Below are 26,532 nucleotides of genomic sequence, written 5' to 3'. Positions count from 1 at the left end.
TTAAAAATTACAATGTTCAAAATACTTCAAGATATTTTTCTGCCATTAAAAGGTGCTACACAAGTGAAGTGGTCTAAATAAAGGATAACCACTGACATAATTATTTAAGAGGAACTTAATTAATTAAGGAGAGGTTTGAATGTGGAACTTGCTGCCACATGAGCAGCACTTACTTCTGTTAAAACTATTTATCAGGAACTTCTTTACACAAAGTGGTTGGAACATGGACTCAGCATTGCATGAAGTAGTGAAAACAGGCAGTATTGATGAGGTTAAGACAGGCTTGACATGTAGGGAAGAAAGGTGGGTGGGGTGCAGGCAGGAAAGAATTAAAGGAAGAGTTAATTGTGTGGAGTACAAACAACAGCATAGATTGGCTCAGACAGCTTGTCTCTGCACCAAAGAATGAAATGAAGTTTTATCCTTTTAATGCAACAGGACAAAAATCATCAACCCACTGAAAAAAGAGGGTAAGTTACATAGATAAGTTGTTGGCAACTAAATGAAACCACAAAGGAGACTTAATATTAATATTTACAGTGCTCTATTTTAATCATTATAGATCCTTGTTAGTTTAAGAGCAAAATACTCAGTCCTTTTCTATCTCCCCACCCTTGTTTACACATTCATGTTCAGACAGGTCAGTTTGTTAACAAAAAAAAATGGATATTGCTCCATACCTCTGATTACATCACAATGTGAATGCAGCAGTTAATACGTCTGTGTTTAATATTTAACAGAATGCCATGTTCTGAAGTTCACATTCAATGATTCAGAGTGAGTGCATATTACTTCCAGCTTTCTGGCAAAATACAAGTGCAAGGACAAACAGATCAACCATTTAATCTTTGGACAAAGAAGAATTGATGGAGATTTTGAGGAAAGTGAACTTTGTGTTGATTTGAAGGAAATTGTTACTTACATCCGTGGATACAATTGCACTTTTTGTTGTGCTTTATGTGTAACTGACAGTTGAATCGGTTTGCATTTCTCTTCCAGTACTGTCTTTCAGGTGATTATTTTTCTAAACAAGATTTTGTTATTGCTTTATTATTTTTAATTATGGAAGGCCAGATTGACTGCGAATCATATTTCAACCATAAACATGTATCCGATTTTGAAGTTAAACTTTCAATCAAGATTTTTCTTACAATATTATATAGTATTATCCTTGTGGCAGGGATAATTGGAAATAGTTTAACTATAAAGGTCGCACAGGTTCTCCAAAAGAAAGGTTATCTTCAAAAGAGTGTTGCCGATCACATGATCAGTCTTTCCTGTGCCGATTTACTTGTTCTTTTATTGGGAATGCCTGTGGAATTATACAGCGTGATATGGTATCCATTTTCAACATCCAGTGGAAATGCAGCCTGCAAGATTTATAACTTCCTCTTCGAAACCTGTAGCTATGCCACAATATTGCATATTGCTACTTTGAGTTTTGAACGTTACATTGCTATTTGTCATCCATTCAAATACAAGTCTGTATCTGGTTCAAGAACAGTGAAGCTGATTTGCTTTGTCTGGCTAACTTCATTTTTTATAGCCTTGCCACTCCTCTTCGCAATGGGCTTGGAGGATCCACTTGAGCCCTTTGCTGACAATGGCCGCAATCCTCTTCGTAGTAACTGTGACAACAGAAAATCAAACCACACCATTTGCACCAACCTCAGCTCTAAACAGATAGTCTTCCAGGCAAGTGTTTTCAGCGCTTTCATCCTTTACGTTGTGACTCTTGTCGCAGTTGCATGTATGTGCAAAATGATGAGGAGCACTTTAATCAGAATGGATTTTAATAACAAGGATCCCAAAGGTAAAGGCCATTCAAAACAAAGGAGTACAAAAGTAGAATCATCAAGAAAACAGAGCATCATGTTTTTAGGTAAGAGCTTTAACATTTACTAATGTAATATCTTCCTGTGTTTTCTAATTTGCTGCAGAATAAATGTGAGCAGCCAAATCATTGCCTATGGAATTGGTGGGACAAGAAAGTGCACATAATATATTCTTCCCTTTACCTTTTTTGTTGTATTTTATATCCATCTCCAAAAGTTGCCTCTAAGTGCTTATGTTAATCTTTACTCCAGTCTTGTTGAGGGAATAAGGTAGTTTGGTTTTGGTCACTTCCATTAAATGTGTGGAGGTATCAGCTATTGCTTGTATTCACTTATACCATTCCAATGGCATCAATGGAACCAAATATGCACTTGGGTTGGGCTAACTGGCTAGGCCTGCAATAACTGGGCTAATACAATGGGCAGAAAACACACATGCACATGTTTAGTACTAAAGACAATGCTTCCTCCAGAGTATTTTCACCCACTCAATATTGAACAAGAAGCCAATGTTTAATTCCTGGCACAGTTCACAGTCTAGAAACTTGCACCTCAATAGTTCTCTCTGAAGCTGCATGAAAGGATGCAGCCCATGTAACTATTATAAACAAAAAGTGAAATAAAATTCAAACTAGCAGCCTTTTGTCTCGATTATAGTGAGCATGTGGCCTTACTTTGACATTGTAAATTTTATAGGATTTTTACCATTTACTCCTGTGGACCAACACTAAATGAGTAAAAGAAAAAATGTATTTCTATTATGACATTTGCATCCTTTTCAGAAAATTTGAAAGGGCATTGGAGCCAGTGAAGAATGTTTTGAAATGTAACACAGAAAATGTAGTAGCCAATTTGTGTGCTTCAAGCTGCCACAAATAGTAATTCCCTTAGTTTAGAAACCGGGACATATTTTTCCCCTCTGCTCCAAAAAACCACTGTCTTTGCCAGTATCAGTTTTATCTAAGAATCCCTGATGTTCACTTGTCAGTGTCAAACAAGATTAAAATCCAGGGAGGGAGGCTAGGGCAGAGATGGAAATTCAAAACCCATTGTGGCCATTACAAACTTTTAACAAAATACTGACGTTTTTTAGAGAGACATACACAATGTACTTTTTAAATTTAAGCATAAACAGCATGTTGCAATAGAGAAAATAGAATTAACTTTTAAAGTAACAACATTAAATCAGAAGACTTTAAAAAAACATTTGCTTTTCAGCTTCGTACAGAGAGACTCTGAAGAACTCTCTGGAATAAAGTAAATAAGCAAACCTATGCAATGCTGAGCAGTGCGACAGTATTTACTTAGCAAGGTTTTAGATCTCTTTATGGTGCCTGGTAACAGGCTGGTCCACTCCAGACAGGGCAAACCCTCTACAACGCTGCCCATCTCTGTGTGATCAGTCTCTGCTCAATACAGTTATTACCAAAATCCAAGGGGGTGCAGGCTCATCCGATGCAGGAGTTACATTGAGTATGGGAGTTGAGAAGTTATGTTGCAGTTATACAAGATGTTGGCGAGGCCTCACTTGGAGTATTGTGTACAGTTTTGGTCATCCTGACACAGGAAAGATGTTATTAAGCTAGAAAGAGTACAGAAAAGATTTACCAGGATGTTGCCTGGATTTGGGGGCCTGAGTTACAAGGAGAGGTTGTGTAGATTAGGACTTTATTCCCTGGAATGTAGGAGATCGAGGGGTGACCTGATAGAGGTATACAAGATCATGAGGGGCACAGACAGGGTGAAAACACAGTCTTTTTCTCCAAGGAGAAGATCTAAAAACAAGAATCCACAGGTTTAAGATCAAAGGCAAGAAATTTAAAAGGGAAATTAGGGGCAGCTTCTTCACACAAAGGGTGGTGTGTATTTGGAATGAGCTGCCAGAAATAGCAGTTGAGGCAGGCACATTAGCAACATTTAAAAGCCATCCAGATAAGTAGATGGATAGGAGAGGTTTAGAAGGATATGGGCCAAATGCAGGCAGATGGGATGAGTTCACTGGCAACACAGTTAGCATGGATGAGTTGGGTTGAAGGGCCTGTTTCTATGCTGTAAGACTATGACTCTTTACAGGAGTATTACAAACTGAACCACAGCTGATCCAAGAGTGCAGAATTACAAAAGTCACAGAACAACATGAAAAGGAAACCATTCTGCCCAGCACCTTTCTGCCCTAGCCTTTGAAGAACAATCCCATTAGTCTCACCCTTTGCTCTTCCCCCACATTTCAGCAACTTTTAAGTATTTATTTCAATCCCTTTTAAAGATTACTGTTGACTCTGTATAGGTCTTGCTCTCAGCCAATGCATTCCAAATTCTAACCATTTATTACCTGGAAATACTTTCCTTCATGCTGTCTCTGGTCGTTTTGCTAATCACCTTAAATCTTCACCCCTCAACCCCCAAATGACCAATCCTACTGTCACTTTCTATTCAAATAACAATAAAGTTAATAATAAGTTTGGACCCTTAGGTTTTGGTGGATTCTCTAATATTTTTAGCTCAATGGCTATTGTTTACTGACGGTAAATTGGTTTATTATTGTCACATGTACTAAGGTACAGTGAAAGACTTGTCTTGCATACTGTTCATACAGATCAATTCACTACACAGTGCATCGAGGTGGTACACGGTAAAACAATAACAGAATGCAGAATAAAGTGTCACAGTTACAGAGAAAGTGCGGTGCAGGTGGACAATAAGGTGCAGGGTCATAATGAGTTAGATTGTGAGGTCAAGAGTCCATCTTGTCGTAATAAGGAACCATTCGATAGTCTTATAACAGTGGGATAGAAGCTGTCCTTGAGCCTGTGATACAATAAACAAAAACTGTGATGTAGAACTGAAAAATAGCTCAGTACATTTGTTTTCTAGTAAAGAACACTGTACAGGACTGAAATTATTTAACACTAGAAGCTTCAGAGCTGGTGATTGCACTAAATCATGATGAAAAGTCTACCATTTACAGAAAACAGGAGCGTCAACCCAGACCACTACATAGTTTGAAGATTAAAACACCAAGGAATAGAGATTCAGTGAAGTCATCAGAACCAAGTTTTGAAAGCAGAGGCCCCATGGACATTCTGTATCAGTGCAAAGAGACAATGGATGAATCTCTAACCCTCAAGACTGCTTACTAGTTGAGATAGTCCACTATAATTATGGTCCACTTTCCATTGATCTTTGACCTAATTCAGTTATCTTTCTTTCCTTTACAGTGCTGTGGGCTTATAATTTCTAACAACACAGATTCAATAGGCTGAATGACCTCCTCTGCCTGCATTCCTATTCCACAACTTTTCTCCTCAAAACCACTTCTCTTTCACATGCCCATCAGCTCCCTCCTACCCTTATTCTCCTCCCATTACCACCAACACTAGGGAAAATTTACAATAGCCCAATTAACCCATCAGCGTGTCTTTGGGATGTGGAAGGAACCCAGAGCCATAGGATGGGGAACCCACATGATCACAGAAAGAGCAAACTCCACACAGGCAGTACCGGAGGTCAGGGTCAAATGCAGTTTGCTGGGGCTGAGCAGCAGCAGCACTAACTGCTGCACCACTGAGCTGCCCTTAAATTGTAGTCGGCAGAAAGCATTTGCTCATTACATGACAGAAGTGCATTGCCCTTCATGTGTAGGTAACTCTGTGACATCAGGTGCACCTATTGGAATTGCATTAAAAGGTGAATAGATGTTTAAACAATAATTCTACATTACTATTGGGGTCCACTTATAAAATTGATGTGCCCCAAGATCAGACTTGTCACATACTGGTGCTAACTGAGAGAGAAGGAGTGCTTGCTACAAAGTGATTATGAAGACTTCAATCCCCATGTCAGACAATTGACGAGTTAAAAAAAGTAGTAATTTTTACCGTCCTCGGCATTTGCCAAACATATTTGTGTCATAAACTTCAAGACTGGCGTTTCCTGTATTCAGTCTAAGCATTCATATTTACTGAGATCAAAACCTGACTCAACTAATGCATCATTGCCACCTTTCACAGGTCCAAGCATCCAGATTTCTATTCATGCTGCAATATTGCCACTTATACACATCTTTTAATTCTCTCAAAAATTTTGTGGATTACTTCTTCCAATCATCTTTGGAAGAATCCATAAATTCTACTGCATTACTTATATCTAACACTTTTCGCTTTGCAAAACTGGGAAAAAGAAATCAAATTCACCTTCCCTTTGACTGATTTGTGCCAGTTTTTCTTGAGTAGTTTATAATTCAGGTCAAAAGAGTTTTCATGAGTAAAGTCATATAATTAGAGTTCTAAGGGAATAGATTTGGACAGGTACAGTATAATTTTATTGCAAATATCAATTATAATGTTATCTTCTATAGTCTAGAAGGTCAAAGTAGCAGAGAACAAAGAAAATGGCAGAAGCAAGGCTTGTTACTGTAGACCTTCTCTGTTTTCCTGGGTTGTTCATTTTTACTGAGATCTTATTAAAGTTTTACACTGGCTCATTATTGCCTCTTGGTTTTTACATTCTGTGCCTCTGCTGATAAAGCTAAAATTCCATTAACTTTTTTGATGGCCTTTTCAACCCAAGATGCCATCAATAATGTCTTGTAAATTTGTATGTCCAAATCATTCTGCTCTTCTACAAGATTGGGTTGACTTCCACTTAGGATGCAATTATAGATCATTTTTTAAACCACAATTATCATCTTGCACTGACTGACATTGAATTCTATCTACCACAACTATAATTTCTTCAATATCCCTCGACAGTCTTGGATATTCAAAAGAATAGACTACATCTCCTAGTTTGACATCATTGGCAAATGTCAACACCACTTCCTTACTACAAAACAGATTGGCATAAAACTCCCACTGTATTAAAACTACAAGATACTGGTAAATAGATATCTAACACTACAGTAGCCATTTGTTACACGTGGTGTGTAGTGTACTCTTCCCTGCATGGCATTTACCCAGAGTCCTTGGAAACATGCACTCAGAGTAAGAGTTGAAATAATGCAACCTTGCAGATTTTTTTGTTTGACTAAATCCACCTGTGGAGCATTTCTCCTAAAACTTGGCAGCCCACAAATATTAGTCATCATTTTACATCTGCTATGTGGTAGCATGCAAGCCTTGTTCTGAACCAATTTGCTCCATTACAGACCTATCTCAGTGTAGCCCAGTGTCAAGCAAATCTGTTTCACCAGTCCAACGTTTTTCCCCCTCAGTCTTTCTCACTGCATTTCTGCATCTTCCCACTAGAGTAGAGTTAGTTTGCAGTACAAATGGAGAACTACCAACGTACACTGTCTCTACTCAACAACCAAGGTCATTAACAAGAGAACATGCCTACAAAACTTTCCCTGATCTGTTTTATCATTTTTCCTTCCAAAGTGAAGATATTGACAATTTCCCCTTACATTATACTCCATTTACCTAATTTGGGCCCATTTAACCTATCAATATTTGTCTATAAATTGTTTGTATTCTGTTTGTCTTCTGCCTATTTTTGTATCATCTGTAAATGTGTCAACATATATCATAAACAGCTATGATCCCAGCACTGAACACTGTGGCACTAGTTACATGCTGCTCATCTAAAAATTACCCCCCACCCCTACCATCTGCAATGCTGGAAATATTCAGCAGTTCTGAAGAAGGGTCTTGAACTGAAACATTAACCTGTTTCTCTTTCCTCAGATGCTACCAGACCTGCTGAATGTTTCCAATACTTTCTGTTTTTATTTCAACCTGTGCTTGATTCAGCCCATTCAGCAATTCTTTAAACAACATAAGAAATGGAAGCAGAATAAATTGAGCCCCTGGAGTCTTCTCTGCCACTCAATAGGATCAGGGTTTTTTTTACAACAGCATAGGTTTCCTGTACTAATCTGATATCACTCGATTGTCCTAATATCTAAAAGTTTATCAAAAGCCTTGTAGATGCTGAGTTTTTCTCCAGAACATGCACAGTCTCTTCTTCTGCCAGACTCAGTTGAAAAGACCTTATTGCAGCACTCCATGCTGTGCCTTCTGCCTTCTGCCGTCCACCTTATCTGTGGATTCTTGTAACAGCATAGCTGTTGTCCTGATGCTTGTATGAACCGACTTTCTCGTGCTGTCCTATAGATTACAGATTCTTGATATCAAGGTTCCAGATTGCAACCATCTCTCGGTGAATAATTTTTTCCTCAGATCCCTTCTAACCTCCTTACTCCTTGCCTCAAACCTATACTCTCTTATTTAAGATGTCTCCATTATGGGGAAAAGTTTCTCATTATCCACCCTATAATTCTGTATACCTCTATCACATCTACCTTTGATCTCCTCTGCTCCAAGGAAAACAAACTCAGCCTCTCCAGATTCTTCTCATAACTGAAAGATCCCATCCCAGGTAACATCCTGATGAACCACCCTTGCACTTTCCCCAATGCATCCACATTCTTCCAATAACATAGTGACCAGACCTGCACACTGTATTCCTGCTGTGACCTAAACAAAGCTTTACAAAGTTGTACTGTGAATTCCATGCTCTTACGTTCTATGCCCCAACTAATGAAGGCCAGCATCCTGTGTGCTTGAAGATGCATTCACCAGCCGTTTCCTTTGACCCCTACATCCACTGGACAAACTTGTAACTCTTAATAAAGGTTTTTAAACGTTCCTGTGTGAGACTACCTGTAGCGTGTGGCACTAGTAGACCCACCGATGTCTCACATTTCTGTCTCATGTATTGCCTTCCCTTTTTGCACCTGGCCGTGTCGCTCTGCGCTGTGCTCTTCAGGATTGCAACAATACAATTTGCCCTCAGAAACATTTCTGCCCTTTTGAGATACAGAACAAATATCTGAGACTGCACCTGTTTCTTGAAATATCCACTATGTTCACTGCCTGTCATCATTACTGCTTTACCTAGCGAACTGTATTCTCTATTAACATCACATTGCTATTCACACTGCTACTCTCTCAAATCCCAAATTTGTTGGTAATGTAGTGTCAGTAGGCTCTTTGGTATTGCTGCTTGCTAATTTGGAGTTACCAACAAAATATATTTTATTGAAAACAGTCAGCTTTCAATGTTGAGGACTAAAGTTACAGCACATAGTATGCCCAGTGCCTAAAGATACACAAACTCTTGTATGTACTATAATTTATAGCGACCAATTTAGTGGTTGTTTGTTTTCAATAATACGAGATTCTTCATTAATGAGATAACTCTTGAACAAAATCCATTACTGTTTCCAGCAGTGTCAAAACCATGGTTGTAGGTAGGTATTTTCATTGCGTTTTTAGAGAGATTGCAACTTTTGAGTTGAGGATCACAGATATGAAAAGTTGGATTTTCAAGGAACCAAGGAGGATGCTGCAATATTTGTGTGCCCCTTATGTACATACCTTGTGTTCACCTTATGTACATACCTTGTGTACAACTTATGTGCACCTTTTTCAAAATTAAATCATCATCCTTTGCATCTGGCATGTGGAGAGAAAAAAATGAACAATTCCCACTTACCTTAGAGACCAAGCTTGGAGGATTCAGTTAGCAGTAGGAAAAGTAAATATGTTTAAATGTGATTGTAAAGATTAAAAGATATGGTGAAGATATGCTTTCGGAGTTTTCCTTCCTTCCATATAGGATGTGGAAGCTTTAGAGAAGGTGCAGAGGAAATTTACCAGGATGCTGCCTGGATTGGAGAGCATGTCTTATAAGGAGAGGTTGAGCTATGGCTTTTCTCTTTGGAGCGAAGGAGGATAAGAGATGACTTGACAGAGGTGTACAAGATGATAAGAAGCATAGATCGATGTGGACAGTCAGAGACTTTTTCCCAGGGTGAAAATGGCTAACACAAGGGGGCATAATTTTAAGGTGATTGGAGGAAGGTATGGGGGGGGATGTCAGAGGTAAGTTTTTTTTACACAGAGACTGGTGGGTACGTGGAACGCACTGCTAGCAGAGGTGGTGGAGGCAGATACATTAGGGAAATTTAAGAGACTTTTAGATAGGTACATGAATGAAAGAGAAATGGAGGACTATGTGGGAGGAAAGGGATAGGTAGATCTTAGAGTAGCATAAAATGTCAGCACAACATTGTGGGCTGAAGGGCTGTACTTTGCTGTAATGTTCTATGTTCAATCCCATTCCTCCACTATGATTCCCTGCAACCTATTTCATGCACATTATCATCAACTCACCACAGAACTTGTCACTCATCAAGAGACAATTTGTGGTTGCCAATTAACTTTCCAATTACATGACCTTGAGATGTTGTGAGGAAACCGGAGGATTTGGAGAAAAACCCACATGGGTCACATTGAGAAAACTCCATTACAGACAGCCCCAGAGATCAGGACTGATCTCAGGTTGCTGGAGCCAAAGCAGTAAATCTACAAATTGTGCCACTGTGCAGCCCATACTGATATATTGCCTCCAATACCACATGATCTGTTATCATGCTGATACCACTCAATTTAGGACAGCACTGGTCATTGTCAAGTATGGATCCACTTTTGCCAAAAAATTTGAAAGTGGACCACTATCAATATTCCAACTAATATCAATTTATATTTATGCATGTATCTGTTAATTGTTTTCCATTCTAAAATACAGTACGTCAATTTGTGGAATCCATAAGTTGCCCATTTCAACATTCAAACCAAAAAAAAATCTAAAACAATTGCCTCTGTCCACCTTTCGCAGAGTGTGTGGGTCACATATTGGCTGTCTCTCTTTATCATCTGCTATAAAATCTCCTTATGTGGCTCAAAGACAAAATTAGCTCCTGTAAACAAAAACAAAGACAGCTTGGTTCTTTTAATATGTTTTAGATGCTAAATGAAAAAAGAAGTGCTAAGTGAAAGAACTTCTAGCTTCATGCTTGTGTGTTTTGCAAATAAATATAATCCTAAATGTCAATCGCTAAAGTTATTGATATCTTTAGGACAGATACTTCAGAAATGTGGTCCAGCCCTTCACAAGACCCTTCACAGTTTGTGCATGAAGCAAAATAGCTACAACAAATATTTTCACATCACGTGTACAAAATTCTTTTATGCATTTAAGGCTTGCAGACCTGTCACCCACTCCTTAACAGAGAGTTGAGGCTGCTTAGGTAAAAAAAAGTGACCAATGTTGTAGGGACATCCAAGGCATGATGTTCTTGTAGATAGATTCACCTTTAATTTTGTTCTTTGGTGCTTATTGCTATAATATCACCTTGCTGCAGATGTTACTGGGGTGGCTGCTCACCTGTCCAACCCCTGTGTCCTCCACCACACTCTGGACTGCTTATGCCAGATCACTCATGTCAGAGCCCAACCCAATGCCCATCTTACAAATCCTTTCCCACCCTATCAAGTGCCGGTTTTCCCATCTCTCGTAGCTGCCCTTTTCTCTGATGCTCTCTATCCCTTAGCGCCTCAGACCACCTTTAGGCCTGATCCTCTAAAACCACAGGAACATTCCCACCTGTGTCACCACCCCAGCTCACCAACCCCCCAACACACTGGGCCTCTCTGCACCACTCCCACCTGTAAACAGCAGTCTACATTTTATCCCCCTTTCTAACTTGAAGGCAGAGCAAGTGGAGGAAAGACCTGCATGTTTTATGTGCGTGAGTCTTATCTTATCAAACACTACACCTCATTTCTTTAAAACCAGGAAGGAATAACAGAAACTGTCGCAAACACAAAGCAAGTCAAGCAGTGTTTCCAGCATTTTCAGTTTTGATTTCAGATTTCCAGCTGCTGCAGTTTTGATTTTCAAAGCTGCAAATATTGGACGATTTGATCAAGGTGTACAAAATTATGAGAAGCTGAATAAGGTTAACCCACTTCCCTTAGTCAGGAGCCCAATAACCTGGGAGTCCAGATTTTAAGTTGTAAGATAAGATAAAAGATACCTTCATCAATCACATGTACATCGAAACACACAGTGAAGTGCACCTTTTGCATAGAGTGTTCTGGGGGCAGCCCGCAAGTGTCACCATGCTTCTGGCGCCAACATAGCACGCCCACAACTTCCTAACCCGTACATCTTTGGAATGTGGGAGGAAACCAGAGCACCCGGAGGAAACCTACGTAGGCACGGGGAGGACAAGAATGGAGTTGAGGGAACAACACCAAATCTTTAATCTAAAAAAGCTCCAGGAAGGATAGGTCAAAAGTTTGTTTTGTAACTCACTAGCTGAGAGAGTGGTGGAGGCATCACATTTATGGCCAATTGATGCTCTAGTGTTGTGTAGGTTATGACACAAGAGCAGAAAAGAGCATTACTCTCAAAACCAGTTTCATCTGGCATGGACACGTTGATCGAACCATCTCCCATTGTGCCTGAAGTTTCTACAATTCTCTTATTCAATGACTTGCTCACATTTCATGTTAGAAATCAGCATGCACAGTTTGCATTAACCTGATTGATGATATTACTCCATCTATATCACTTCATTAATTTACTTACCAACAGAAGCTAATAGCATCATTGCTCATCTTGTGACCATTTAATGCAACAAATGCGGCAAATAAATCACTGAAACATTTATTGAAACGTAGCAATAATCCATTGGTTGCACATAGGATCTCAAAAGGCAAAAATGTGAAAACTCAAAGTAATATTAAGAAAACAGTTGTAGAAATGCATGTTTATTGTTAAGTACAAGTTCAAACATGTGATATTTTACTTTGAGATCAAGAAACTACAATAATGGACACAACTTCCCTTTGATTTATGTTCTTATAATAAAGATACTTCATTAGAACACAAGCCTAAGGAACAGATGGAGGTCATTTGGCCATTCTAATCTGCTTCATTAGTCATCAAGATCAAGGGTGATTTTCAACCCCACTGCATTATCCCCATATTGTTCCATTCCTTTAATTTACTCCTCTACTTAAATGCTGTTTTAATTAAAAAGGCAAAAATATAATTTGCCTTCCTAATTGCTTGTTGCATCCACACATTGAATTTTATTGACTTGCAAGGACACATAGGACCCTTGAAACATTACCCAATTGCTCACCACTTACAAAAAAAACCTCTGCTTTTCAGTATTCAGCAAAGTTGATATCATCTCATTTTTCCACATTACCATATTCTTGCCCATTAACTCAACTGGTCAATATCCACTTGAAGCTTCTTTACATCCTCCTCCCTATTCACAATCTCATCTAGTTTGGAAGAATCAAATAAACTGTAGATGTTGAAGTAAAACAAATGGAGCCAATGTTTCAGGAAAAAGGTCTCCCACCTGAAACACAAACCATTTCTCTTTCCATAGGTGCTGCCCAACCTGATGAGTGTTTCCAGCATAATCTGTTTTAAAACCTCAATTAGTCTAGTATAAATCAGCAAACTTGGAAATATGACATTTGGTCTCCTGAATTAAATCCATGATATACATTCCAAATAGCTGGGTCTCCAAACATCAATCCTTGCTGTCCTCCACTAATCACACCCTGTGAACCTGAGAAAGATCAATTCTCATTCCTGACTTTGCCTAATAACCATTTCATAATTCATGTTTGTATATTTACCCCAACTCATTCTCTAACACTTTGACCAACTCCTGTTTGAGACCATATTAAAAGTGTCTGAAAATCTAAATACACCACACCCTTTAATTCCCCCATTTCCTTTCTAATAGTCACATCTTCAAAGAATTCCGACAAGTTATCAAGCATTTGTTTCCTTTCATAAATACACGCCAACTCTGATTGATCTCATCAATCTTCTGCATTCTTTTACATCCTGCATTCTCCCTACTACAGCTATTAATTAAGCAGATTGTTTCTATATTTGAGCCTTTGAAGGAATGAGAGGCGATTTAATTGAAACATACAAATTTCTTAACTTCTTGACCTCAACAGGGCAAATGCTGGAATTTATTTTTTGTCTTCCCCTTGATGGAAGGTATAGTCTCAAAATAGAGGATTGGCCATGTAGGACAGAGATAGGAATATTTTCCACCCTAGGGGTAGTGCATTCTGAATTCTGTAACCAAGAGGGCTGTGGAGACTCAGTTACTAAGTATTTTCCATGCAAAAATTGTTATTTCTTTGCATATTAAAGGGAATTGAGGAGACATGGGTTAGTGCAGGAATATGGCACTGGAGGTAAAATATTGGCCATGAACTCATTGAATAAAAAAGCACCGGGGGAAGTTGGCATAGTCCCACTTAACCCTTTCCTCCACCTCCGTAAAGACATTGGCAAGGCCACAAGTGGAGTATTGTGTACAGTTTTGGTTACCTTGTTGTAGGAAAGACATTATTAAACTGGAAAGAGTACAGAGGAGATTTGTGAGAATATTGCCAAGACTCAAGGGCCTGAGCCATTGGGAGAGGTTAGGTAGGCTAGGACTTTATTCATGGGAGTGCAGGAGACTGAGGAGTGACTTTATAGAGGTGTATTAAATCATGAAGGGCATAGATAAGGTGAATTCACAGTTTTTTTTCTCCTCAGTTTAAGGCAAAGGGGAAAGATTTAAAAGGGACATGCGAGGCATCTTCTTTATGCAAAGGGTGGTGTGTATGGAACGAGCTGCCAGAGGTAGTGGTTGAGATGGGTAAAATCGGAACACTTAAAAGACACTTAGACAAGTACACGGAGAAGAAAGGCAAATTCAAGTTTATTATTGGGGCAAATATACCCAATGTATAAATACCATGAAGATTAGCTTTTTGCAGCACAGTACATTACAACATAATTACATAAACTTAAATTAACGGACTATACATAACTTATATACTGTATCAAAAATAAACAATGACATTAGGGCAAGTGGAGGGAAATATGATCCAAGATAGAATTAGGTTGTTCAGGTTGGTTCAAGTACCTGATGGTAGTGGGGAAGAAACTGCTGTTGAACCTTGAGGTGTGGGTCCTCAGGCTCCTGTACCTCCTGCCTGATGGCAGCAATGAGAAGAGGGCATGGTCATCTTGTAGATATCCTCGGTGGGGAGAGCTGTACCCTTGATGGAACTGGCAAAGTCCACCACTCTCTGTATCCTTTGTGTTCCTGTGCATTGGAGTTCAGATGGATATAGGCCAAACATGGGCAAATGGGACTAGCTTAGATGGCAATCTTGATCAGCATGGACCAGTTTTGCCAAAGGGCCTGTTTCCATGCTGTATTGCTCTATGACTATTTAAAAAAAATGTTAATAGGTCTATAGTTTCCCCCTCCTTTCTGAAATAGTGTTACTATAGCTATCCTCCAATTCACAGGAGGAATTCCAGAATTTATTGAATCTTGGAAAATGGTAACTAGAGCATTTGCCATCTCTATAGCTGTCTCTTTCAAAACAGATCTCTGGCATTATTCAGCTCTGGGAAAGACCTGATACAATTATCAGCTCCAAATAATATAATCTATTAAGAGCATGGGAAGATTATCAGGGGAAAAAATGGTTCTGTAGTAAGTCCAGGACCACTTTCATATTCACTGCATTGGCATCTCAATATTTAAAGCAACAATAATTATCCCCTGGTCCTTGCTCAGTCATTCAATAAGATAATGGGTTATCTTTTACCTCAGTGCCACTTCCCTATACTAACCCATATCCTCTCAATATCCAAAAATATATCAATTTCCACATAGAAAATACTCAGTGACTGAATCTCCACAGCACTCTTCATTACAGAATTCAAGGATGCACCACCCTCTGGGTGAAAGATCTTCTTCTCAGCTCTGTCCTACATGGCCAATCCTTTATTTTGAGACACAAGAGACCATTTTTTTTTACTCTCAATGCAGGATTTCAACCCAAAAAGTCAACAATTTCTCCCCCACCCCCACCCCACACACACACAAATGCTGCTCAACCATCCGTTCCTCCAGCATATTATTTGTTGCTCTTTACTTTGAGATTATGTCCTCCCACCAAGGAACGAAACAAACAAAAAAATATCATCCCTGTGTCTGCCCTGTCAAGGCCCACAAGAAATTTATAGGTTTCATTGAGATCACCTCTCATTCTTCCAAATGCTCAAGAATATAGGGGGGAAAAATCAGCTTAATTTCTTACAATAATAAAAAATATAAACACTGAATTAATCTGGTGAACCTTCATTGTACTCTCATTATGGCAAGTTAATATTGCTTCAGATATGGAGGCTGGGCCTGTACACAATATTTTAACTTCAGTCTCACCCGGGTCCTATAAAATTTCAGTGAGACATCTTTACTTTCAGACATAAATCCTCTTGTAGCAAAGGCCAACATACCATTTGCCTTCCTAATTGCTTGCTGAATCTGCATGTCAGCTTTCAGTGATTCATGTATGAGGATGACCAAGGACCTTCTAAACATCAACATCTTTTATCTTTTACCTTAGTCCAGGACCAGAGGGCACAATCTTAGAATTAGAGGGTACAGGTTTAAAACAGAGATGAGGAGAAATTTCTTTAGCCAGAGGGTAGTGAATTTGTGGAATTCCTTGCCAGGTACAGCAGTGGAGGCCAGATCATTGGAGGCGTCTAAGGAAGAGATATATAGATATCTAAATAGTCGGGGTATCAAGGGATATGGGGATAAGGCCAGAAATTGGGGTTAGAAAAGTGTGTTTTTTTTGTGCCCCCCCATTTCTCATTTTTTTTCTTTTTTTCCCTTTTCCTTGGAGCAGACTCGATGGGCCGAATGGCCTACTTCTGCTCCCTTGTCTTGTGATCTTGGTGCTACTTTCTAATATGAACCCACATCCCCTCAATTCCCTGAATACACCAAAAAATCAATTTCCACATAGAAAATACTCAGTGACTGAGTGTCCACAGCACTCTTGGTTACAGAATTCAAGAATGCACCACCATCATTTTAAAAAAAAACTTCCACTTGTCTGGATTTCTACCTCCACCCCCCCCCCCATTCACATAGCCCATCTAGACATCTTTGAAGCCTCTCTGTATTATTTCTTTAAATTGCCAATAAAACTTTTGCCTCAGTCTATAGCAGACTTAATTAAGTGAAATAATTTTTGCTCATCCTTTCCTGTATGTGTTTGTAGAATTTTTTATAAATGCCTGTTTTTATGTTTTTCTTATGTTACTCCATGTAACTTTCCATTGTCAATACTTCTGTCATCCTTGCTGAATTCTGAAACTTTACTGGTCCTTAAGTTTACTGCTCTTTTTGGCAACACAAGCTTTTTCCATTTGATCGAACATATTTTATATATAAAAACAATCTCATTAGCCAAGACTGAATGCTACATTTTATGTTGGGGTTTTGTCTCCTAGAAAGTGATAATTATTGCAAAATGTATTAATTCTTTAAAGGTTAACCTTTGTGTTTACTGTCATACCTTTTTCATGTGTCATACATAGTTTTCCAGTCTACCATAGCCAACTCATGCTTCATGCCTTTGTAGTCTGTTTTGTTTAGATTTAAATCTTGATTTCAGGTTGAAATAGATCGCTGCCAATCTCAAAATAAAAATTCTACCATGTTAGGTTCACTGTTCCCTTAAGATCCCTTAAACATCGAATTATTAATTAATCCTCTCATTGTATAATATTAAATCTAAAATAATCTGTTCTCTCATTGGTTTCTCAACGTGCTGATCTTAAAAAAAATCCTATATTCATTCCATCAATTGGTCCTACAACCTATTGCTGCTAGGTTGCTTTGCTGTGTCTATATCTGTATTAAGAGAGACAAGAGATTGAGGAGATATATAAGATAAGATATCTTTATTAGTCACATGTACATCGAAACATATTAACGTTCATCATGATTACTGCATTATCTTTGTCACATACATTGCTAATTTTTTGATTTATAATATCCCCATGTTACCTCAAACAATAGGGGCTTTATTTAGCACTGTCCTTCAGTTTTAATTGGCTCCAACCAAATTGATTCTACTTCATGAGTTTCTTGGCTAAAAGCCTTCTATTGTACTACTTCTATCCAATCTATTATCAGGACTACAAACATACAAATTAGGAGCAGGGATAGACTACTGGGCCAATCAAACTTGTTCCACTATTTAACAAGATCATAGCCGATGTAGCTGTAACTTCAATTAAATTTCCATGTCTGCTCTTTCACCCCTCCCCTTGCTTATCAAGGACCTATCTCTACCTGAAATTCAAATATTCTGCTTACATCCTTCTTTGAGGAAGAGTTCCAAAGGCACAAGCTTCAAGTATTTTTTGCCCCCCCATTTCCTTCTCAAACAGATGGATTATTTTTAATTAAAAACAGCATCTCCTAGTTCTAGACTATTCCACAGGTATTAATCTAATAAACCTTCCCTGAACTGCTTCCAATACAATTTTCCTTAAATCAGGAGATAAATGTAGTCTTGTGAATGTTCTATATAGCTGTTTTCCCTTGATGGAAGGTATTGTCTCAAAATAAAGGATTGGCCATGTAGGACAGAGATAAGAATATCCTCCACCTAATGGGTGGTGCATTCTGAATTCTGTAACCAAGAGGGCTGCGGAGACTCAGTTACTAAGTATTTTCCATACAAAAATTGATATTTCTTTGGATATTAAAAGGAATTGAGGAGAAATGGGTTAGGGCAGGAATATGGCACTGGAGGTAAAAAATTGGTCATGAACTCATTGAATAAACAAGCACCAGGGGGAAAATGGCATAGTCCTACTAAACCACTTCCCCCACCCCCATAAAGATATCGGCAAGGCCAGACGTGGAGTATTGTGTACAGTTTTGGTTACCCTGTTATAGGAAAGACATCATTAAAATGAAGCATAGTTCCCTTCTTTTTGCATTTCTAGCAAGAAAGAAAAATATTATATTGGCATTCCTAATTACTTGTTGTACCTGAATATAGCCTTTTAGAGTCATGATCTAGGATGTCCAGATCCCTCTACAATCTCTCACCAGTTGGATTATAGGCCACTTTCACGGTAGTGTAGCAGTTAGCGTAATGCTTTACAGCACCAGCGACCCGGGTTCAAATCCGGCCACTGTCTGTAAGGAGTTTGTATATTCTCCCCGTGTCTGCGTGGGTTTCCTCTGGGTGCTCTGGCTTCCTCCCACATTCCAAAGACGTACAAGTTAGGAAGTTGTGGGCATGCTATGTTGGCGCCAGAAGCGTGGTGACACTTGCGGGCTGCCCCCAGAACATGACGCAAAAAGGTGTATTTCACTGTGTGTTTCGATGTACATATGACTAATAAAGATCTTATCTTACCTTCATGTCAAATTGCACAATTTCACATTTTCCACAGTATATTCTGTTTGCCAGATCTTTGTCCACTTTCTCACTCCCAAGTTCCCCTCCAGCCTCAAGAACTGTGGAAAATGGAATGAAAAATTAACAACTGGAATTATGTTATAACAGGAAAATGTTTAAATAGATGAAAAAATAAAACGGTCAAAAATAATCATGCAAAATCATTCATTGAAGCTGTAATATCCTGGAAGAACAAAGGAGAATATCAAATAAGTAAATAAAACTCTAACTTATTAATGATTTTAGGAGAGAAATGAAAATAAAAGAAAGAAAAAGAGTAAAGGGTCAGAGAGAATCAACTTTAAAATAGAGCAATACCACAAGTTGCTTTACAGAGAAATAATCAAATGAGGATATCCTTGGATATCCTTGATTTTAAAAGAAGGAGGAGGTAGAGAGGCAGCAAAAGCCAGGGAAGGAATTCCAGGCATGGCACAATTCCAATCGTGTGGTCAAATGAAGAAAAAGGGAGCCGGGACTGAGGATTGAATCTTTTGAACAGAGTTCTCTGTGTGTGTGAACAATGCTGGCAAAGTCCCAAATTAAAAGACTGTCAAACCTGAAATCCAGAACCTTAAAAAGTGATATTTAATCATGCACTGCACGTTTCTTTTCACCCTGTTTATACACTGACATTCTTGGTCACTGACCTTACACATTAACTGTTTGTCTTTCTGATTTGTTGCCTGCCCATTGAAAATTGCAAGCATTTCCAAGTCTCGTTTTCTTCAAGATAATTCCCACAGCTTTACAAATCTTAAGACTTCTTGCAAAAGCATTTTCTTTTTCACACTAAATGTTACTATACATTTTAATACTTTTTTTTTACACCTTTATAAAAGCTGAGACTTAAACATTGTCACATCTGTACAGTTTCTTCTGTCATTCTTGACACATTCTTCAGCTGGGTACAAGAACTTATCATGCAACTGGTTATCCCTTTCTCACCTCCAGCTTCTGTTCTGCCTCTTTCTCTGATGCAGCCTTTGTAATCACCAAACGTGATGATATTATTCTTTGGACTTCTCATCCTTAATGTCTAAATACCAGAAATTCTCTTCCACATACCTTCCATGGTTTCATTTTTCACCATCCCCAATATGATCAAAGCTCATTAAAAGGCCTTTTATTCTAACATTTTGCTTTACTATAATCTCAAGTCTCCAAACTTCTTTAGTTCCGCCATTCTGTGGTTCCTTTAAAATACATATGTTTTGAAACCCTGAGGATTGCAACTCTAATGCCATCTCACTTACCTTCTCTGCTCTTTACAACTTTGTGTACACTTTCAAACACGTCAAAACTTTAAACAATATTTCAAACCTGAAAACCAGAACTTCATGCATAAGTGGGATTAGTTTTTAAATGGATTAACCAAGAATTCTTGTATGAAAATCCATTAAAAATTCATTATAAACTTTATGAGGTGTTATTGGATATATTATTTCAAATTAGTAGAACACACTATGTGGGAAGATTACAGACTTCACCGTTTAAAAAGACAGTGAGATGCATACATTATTTGGTGAAGTGTTTCTAGAAGACTACCAATAAATTCATTCCATTGAAATGTATGGATTCAAACAGAGCTTGAGCCATTATTTTAATCAACAGACTTTCACTGCTTATTAAATATCATCATCAACTGTGACAGCTTCCAAACTAAATTAGCAAGAAATTTACTTGCTGTAATTAGAGATTATGCTCTCCTTCAAAAGAACATTCTACTAGTCACATAAATTCAAATTACTCAAGCACAAGGATTTTTGAAGCAAGGCCCAAGAACTGACAAGTGTAGAGGGCAACACTTTGGGTTTCAATCTCTTAAAAATGAAAACTGGGAAAAGTTCTGTTGCTTACCCAACTGGAATTGCTCTATACATCATTTGCTTTCAAGGTTGTCTGAAACTCCTTGAGGAGATTCCAGCCCTCAGTGCCAGATCTCATCAATTTGCCTGACTGGCTGCTTAGAGTGCTGCAGATCAGCCTCACTTGTCCATTTAATTATCAAGTCTCTCACAGGGGATTGACTTAATTCCAATATTCCATTACCAACTTGACCTTAGAGGGATCATGCTTGCCTTTCTCTGCAGTAGCCAGCAATTGACAATTAAACAAATAACATTGATTTTATTTTTAGCACAACCTTTTTTTAAATCTTAATTGAGTAATTAATTTAAACAAATGTAATCTTATATTTGAATATAAGTCCTCACTGGGAAAGGTAGAGAATTTTTAATTTGATAATTACCATAGGAGGCACCTTGAAATGTTTTATTACATTACACATGTTACATAAATGCATGGTTCTAAGATTTAATCGTTGTTCAACTCCTCTTAAATAGTGAGCAATACAATTCAATACAATTACTATTTTGACTGTAACACCAAAACAAATCATACCACAATACATAGAACTTAGAACAGTACAGCACAGTATGGGCCCTTTGGTCCACAATGTTGTGCTGACCTATATAAACACCTACTCTCTGATCAATCTAACCTTTCCCTCTTACACAACCCATAACCCTCCATTTTACTTACTTCTATGTGCCTATTTAAGAGTCTTTTAAATGCCCCTGGCATTTGCCTGGCAGTGCATTCCAGGCACCCACCACTCTCTGTGTAAAAAACCTACCTCTGACATTTCCCCTAAACTTTCCTCCTCTGACCTTAAACTGATGTCCTCTGGTATTGGCCATTGTCACCCTGGGGAAAAGGCGCTGGCTGTCCACTCTATCTATGCCCCTCATAATCTTATACACCTCTATCAAGTTGCCTTTCATCTTGTGTCACTCCAAAGGGAAAAGCCCTAGCTCACTCAACCTTTCCTCCAAATACAGGCAGCATCCTGGTAAATTTCCTCTGCACCCTCTCCAAAGCTTCCACATCCTATAATGAGGCGAACAGAACTGAACACAATACTCTAAGTGTGGTCTAACCAGAGTTTTATAGAGCTGCAACATTGCCTCGTGGCTCTTGAACTCAATCCCCTGATAAATGAAGGCCAGCACATCAGACGCCGCCTTAACCACCCAGCAACTTGTGCTGCAACTTTGAGGGATCTATGGACTAGGACCACAAGATCTCTCTGTTCCTCCACACTGCTAAGAATTAACCTTGTACTCCGCCTTCAAGTTTTTCTTCTAAAGTGTATCACTTCACACTTTTCCGGATTGAACTCCATCTGCCACTTCTCCGCCCAACTCTGCATCCTGTCTGTATCCCATTGTAACCTATGACAACCTTCTACACTATCCACAGCCCCCCCAACCTTCGTGTCATCTGCAAACTTACCAACCCATCCCTCCACTTCCTCATCCAAGTCATTTATTAAAATCACAAAGAGCCGGGGTCCCAGAACAGATCTCTGTGAAACACCATTCGTCACAGATGTTCAGGCAGAATACTTTCCATCTACTACCACCATCTGCCTTCTGTGGGCAAGCTAATTTCAAATCCACGCAGCCAAGTCTCCACGGATCCCATGCCTCATGACTTTCTGGATGAGCCTACCATGGGGAACCTTGTTAAACGCCTTACTAAAGTCCATATACACCACATCCACCACTCTACCTTCATTAATGCCACAACATCCACCAATTATCCCTTAATTATCAATCAAAGTAGGCTTTAAACACTGGGTTACTTATTTAGAGAGGCCTATGCTATTCCCAAAATAAATATCTGCAATAAATGTCATCCCAAGAACATTGTCCACAACTTGTTAGGTTTGAAGACCTTTTGCTCTTTATAGGTTGCTGCTTAAAACTAAGGAATCATTCACTGAGAACAGAAATGAGATGTAAATTTTAAGGCAGAATTGACAAATACTTGATAAGTGAGGGGTGACACAATGGTGCAGTTGCTAGTGCAGTTCCAGCAACTTGGGTTCAGTCCTGACCTTGGATGCTGTGTGGATTTTGCACATTTGCCCTGTGACTACGTTGGCCTCCCCCAGATGCTCTGGGTTCCTGCCACATCCCAAAGATATTCTGATAGGTTAATTGGACACTGCAAATTATCCCTTAGTGTCGGTGAGTGGCGAAAGAACTAAAGGAGAGTGGACAGGCGTGCAGGTTACAGGGAAATAACAGGAGGAGTGAGACTGATGGGATTGCTCTGTGGAGACCTGGTATGGACCTGATCGGTGAATGGCTTCCTTTTGTGTAGAAATAAATGAGGGTGAATGGTTGCTGAGGGTTGGCGGGGATTGAAACTACAGTCAGATCAGCCATGATTTTATTGAATGGTGGAGCAGACCCAAGGGGCCAAGCGACCTACTTCTTCTTTGGAGGTTTGTAGCACAGCCTATGAAACATTCATCTAAATATCCTAGATATATTAGATATCTTAGTGCATGCACACACGGTTTGCTACTCTGATTCCTTGAATGACTAATTCTGACAAAGGGCACATTTGTTATGAGGTCGCTTGTGCCTTCTACGATGCTTCAGCTGGGGTCATACAGAGCTCAAGCTCATTCTAACATTTCACCTCTGCCACCAAGTCACTTATTCCAGGATCTTGTATGTGAGCAAACTTATTCCTTTGTAAGCCTCAAAGATCCAAACCAAATAGAATTAGAATTTGCACATACACAGAATGTGAATAAGCTGAACCACTCTTGGGACCTTGTTATTGAAGAAAGATGAGAAAAACCACAGACACATTTGCCCCTCTGTGACAGTGCCAAATAAATCTATCCAAGCTAAAATTGTCATTAGCTGTAACCTCAAATCAATAACCTTGTCAAGTACCCCTTTTGTCTTCGGTTAATACTTTCAAAACCACTATTAGTTCTAGCCCATAATACCACAGGTAAGGCTACAACTAGTATGTTCACTTGGTTTATCCGTTGTAAATTATGTCCCCTCCAATAATGCAACAAAGATAGATCATAAATTTATTTTACATTTGACAATATTTATGATTTTGCAGCTAACTGGATATTTCCTACTGTTGCCGTAGCTTGCTGATACTTTGACATTTCATCTATCAGTGAACTTAGTACTGTATTTTATCCATAAATTTTCTTGGGTGTGACAGTGGCACATATTTCCCTAGAAAATTTGTGTGTGGGTTGGCAACTTTTCAAAGGCAAAGTATGGCAACCACATTTCAACTTCTGTAATGAATCTTTTAGATTCTCAGAGAATATGAGCATTAACATTTCACATAGCGATTCACTTACAGTGATTTATTTTCCTTAGGGAGCTACTTGAACTGTGTAGCTCATAAACACATACAAATGGAGATCTAATTATCATTTGTAGAATCAGAGTTATTGAAGTATGTGTCAACCATTGGAAATTTGTATGTATGTTGCTCTGGTACGGACAGACTGGCAGTGCTGTAGGTGAGATGTATTGTCTAGGGATAATACTACGACACTTGAAACATAAAAAAATCATAACACAGTTTTGCATCGCCAACTTCAGACATTGTAGGCTCAACTAACAAAACACGTAGCTTCTGCATTCAGTTTTCAATCAAGTGGTTGCCAACTTGTTTATGGTTCTTACTTAAAACTAGACAGAAGAACAAAAATTATGATTAGAGTTTTCCCTTCTGGCATAATCAGTGAAACAATTGTAAATCACACCCAAATTTGCATAAATTTTTAGAAGAGTTTATTTCTCTCAAGTTTATAATCAATCTTATTTGCATATTGTTAAATGCAAAATTTCCCATTAACCAAGGCTGTGGCTTAACAGGTATTTAAAAAAATACATATATTTAAAATATTACTCGATATATTTAAGAGTAATAATTTGGTGTTTTAACTATTATAACTGCAAATGCATTTCTCATGAAGATAAGCAAGTTTAATTGTAGTGCCAATATACCATCTCTGGGTAAATTGATTTTAAATGAATGAAGATTACATTTAGAAAAAGATTTACACAACTACCTCCTGGTTATTTGGAGTAAAGTAATCAGTACTGTGGTAAATTAATAATTTTATGTAAAAAAGTTTTTAAAATTTTCCTGTTAGTGTTCTTGACCTCAAAGGAACCAGCTTAATTCTAAAGGATCTCTGAAAGACTGCAGATTTGTATGAGCAGCAGTAATTCCCAAGAGTAATTAATTCATTCTGGGGAGCAGCCAGTTTTGTGGCCATGCTTCTAGCAAGATGTTTATAAATAGCATAAAAAATTGTGAAAACTCAAGTTGCACCTAATGTAATTTGTTGCTGCTGGGAGTGAACATCACCAACAGCCTGTCCTGGTCAAATCACGTAGATGCCACGACCAAGAAAGCTCACCAGCGCCTCTACTTCCTCAGGAGGCTAAAGAAATTTGGTATGTATGTCCCCTTTGACACTCACCAACTTTTATTGATGCACCATAGGAAGCATCCTATCTGAATGTATCACGGCTTGGTACAGCAACTGCTCTGCCCAGGACCACAAGAAACTGCAGAGAATTGTGGACACAGCCCAGCATGTCAGAGAAACCAGCCTCCCCTCCTTGGACTCTGTCTTTACCTCTTGTTGCCTTGGTGAAGCAGTCAGTGTATTCAAAGACCCCACCCACCCAGGTCATTCTCTCTTCTCTCCTCTCCTCTTCCATCAGGTAGAAGATACGGGAGCATGAGGGCACTTACCACCAGGCTTAAGGGCAGCTTCTATCCCACTGTGATAAGACAATCGAATGGTTCCCTTATACAATGAGATGGACTCTGACCTCATGATCTACCTTGTTGTGTCCTTGAACCTTATTGCACTGCACTTTCTCTGTAGCTGTGACACCTTACTCTGTACTGTTATTGTTTTTACCTGTACTACCTCAATGCAATCTGTACTAACTCAATGTAACTGCACTGTGTAATGAATTGACCTATATGATCGGTATGCAAGACAAGTTTTTCACTGTACCTCAGTACAAGTGACAATAATAACCCAATACCAATATAATTTGTGCTTAAATTTCTGTTACATTGGTTATGAGCAAATTATCTAATTTAAGAGAAACATCAGATCCAAATTTTGACATCCAAGTATAATTGAAGAATTAATGTTTGATGCAGTGCTCTGTCATTTTAAAACTCAAAAAGAAGTGCAGAAAAGTTGCAATTTTCTAAAATATTTCTCAATTAATTAAACTGCAGAACATCTTCATATGGTCATAGTACCCCATGAGTTTTTAGATATTCTGCATGTCAAATAAGTAGGGTCATATTCATAACGTATTTATTTGTTACAGTTCTAATTGGTAAATGAGTGCTATCAAATGGTAGAATCACAAAATAACAAAGCACGGATGAGGCCATTTAGCCCGCTGTTCTGTGCCAGATCTTTAAAAATTCTATCCAATTTCTCCCACTGCCCTGAATTTCTTTTCAATTACCTTTTGAAATTATTACTGAATTTGCTTCTAAATTCCTTTTCAGACAGTGCTTTTCACAGCAACAGCAGCATAATTTTTAGTCCTCATTTTCCCTCTGAAACTGCCAAATCAGTGCTGTCTAGCTATCAGTAATTTTTCCAAAAGAGACAGTTTTTCCTACTT

The 26,532-nt window shown here is 38.6% G+C and overlaps 1 protein-coding gene across 1 annotated transcript in view; it reads left to right on the top strand.

Annotated features, from left to right (window-relative positions):
* Positions 1-340: 340 nt before the first annotated feature.
* The window catches only part of gpr39 (G protein-coupled receptor 39), a 71,408-nt gene continuing 45,216 nt past the window's right edge, over positions 341-26,532 (top strand). The window contains exons 1-2 of the mRNA XM_052033624.1: positions 341-470; positions 741-1,882. Coding sequence (XP_051889584.1) covers positions 1,063-1,882 — 820 coding nt within the window. The 5' untranslated portion in view covers positions 341-470; positions 741-1,062. The remainder of the gene's footprint in view (positions 471-740; positions 1,883-26,532) is intronic.

The sequence above is a fragment of the Pristis pectinata genome, chromosome 1 (assembly GCF_009764475.1).
Source record: "Pristis pectinata isolate sPriPec2 chromosome 1, sPriPec2.1.pri, whole genome shotgun sequence".
Lineage (NCBI taxonomy): Eukaryota > Metazoa > Chordata > Chondrichthyes > Rhinopristiformes > Pristidae > Pristis > Pristis pectinata.
This window is presented reverse-complemented; position numbering and strand designations above follow the sequence as displayed.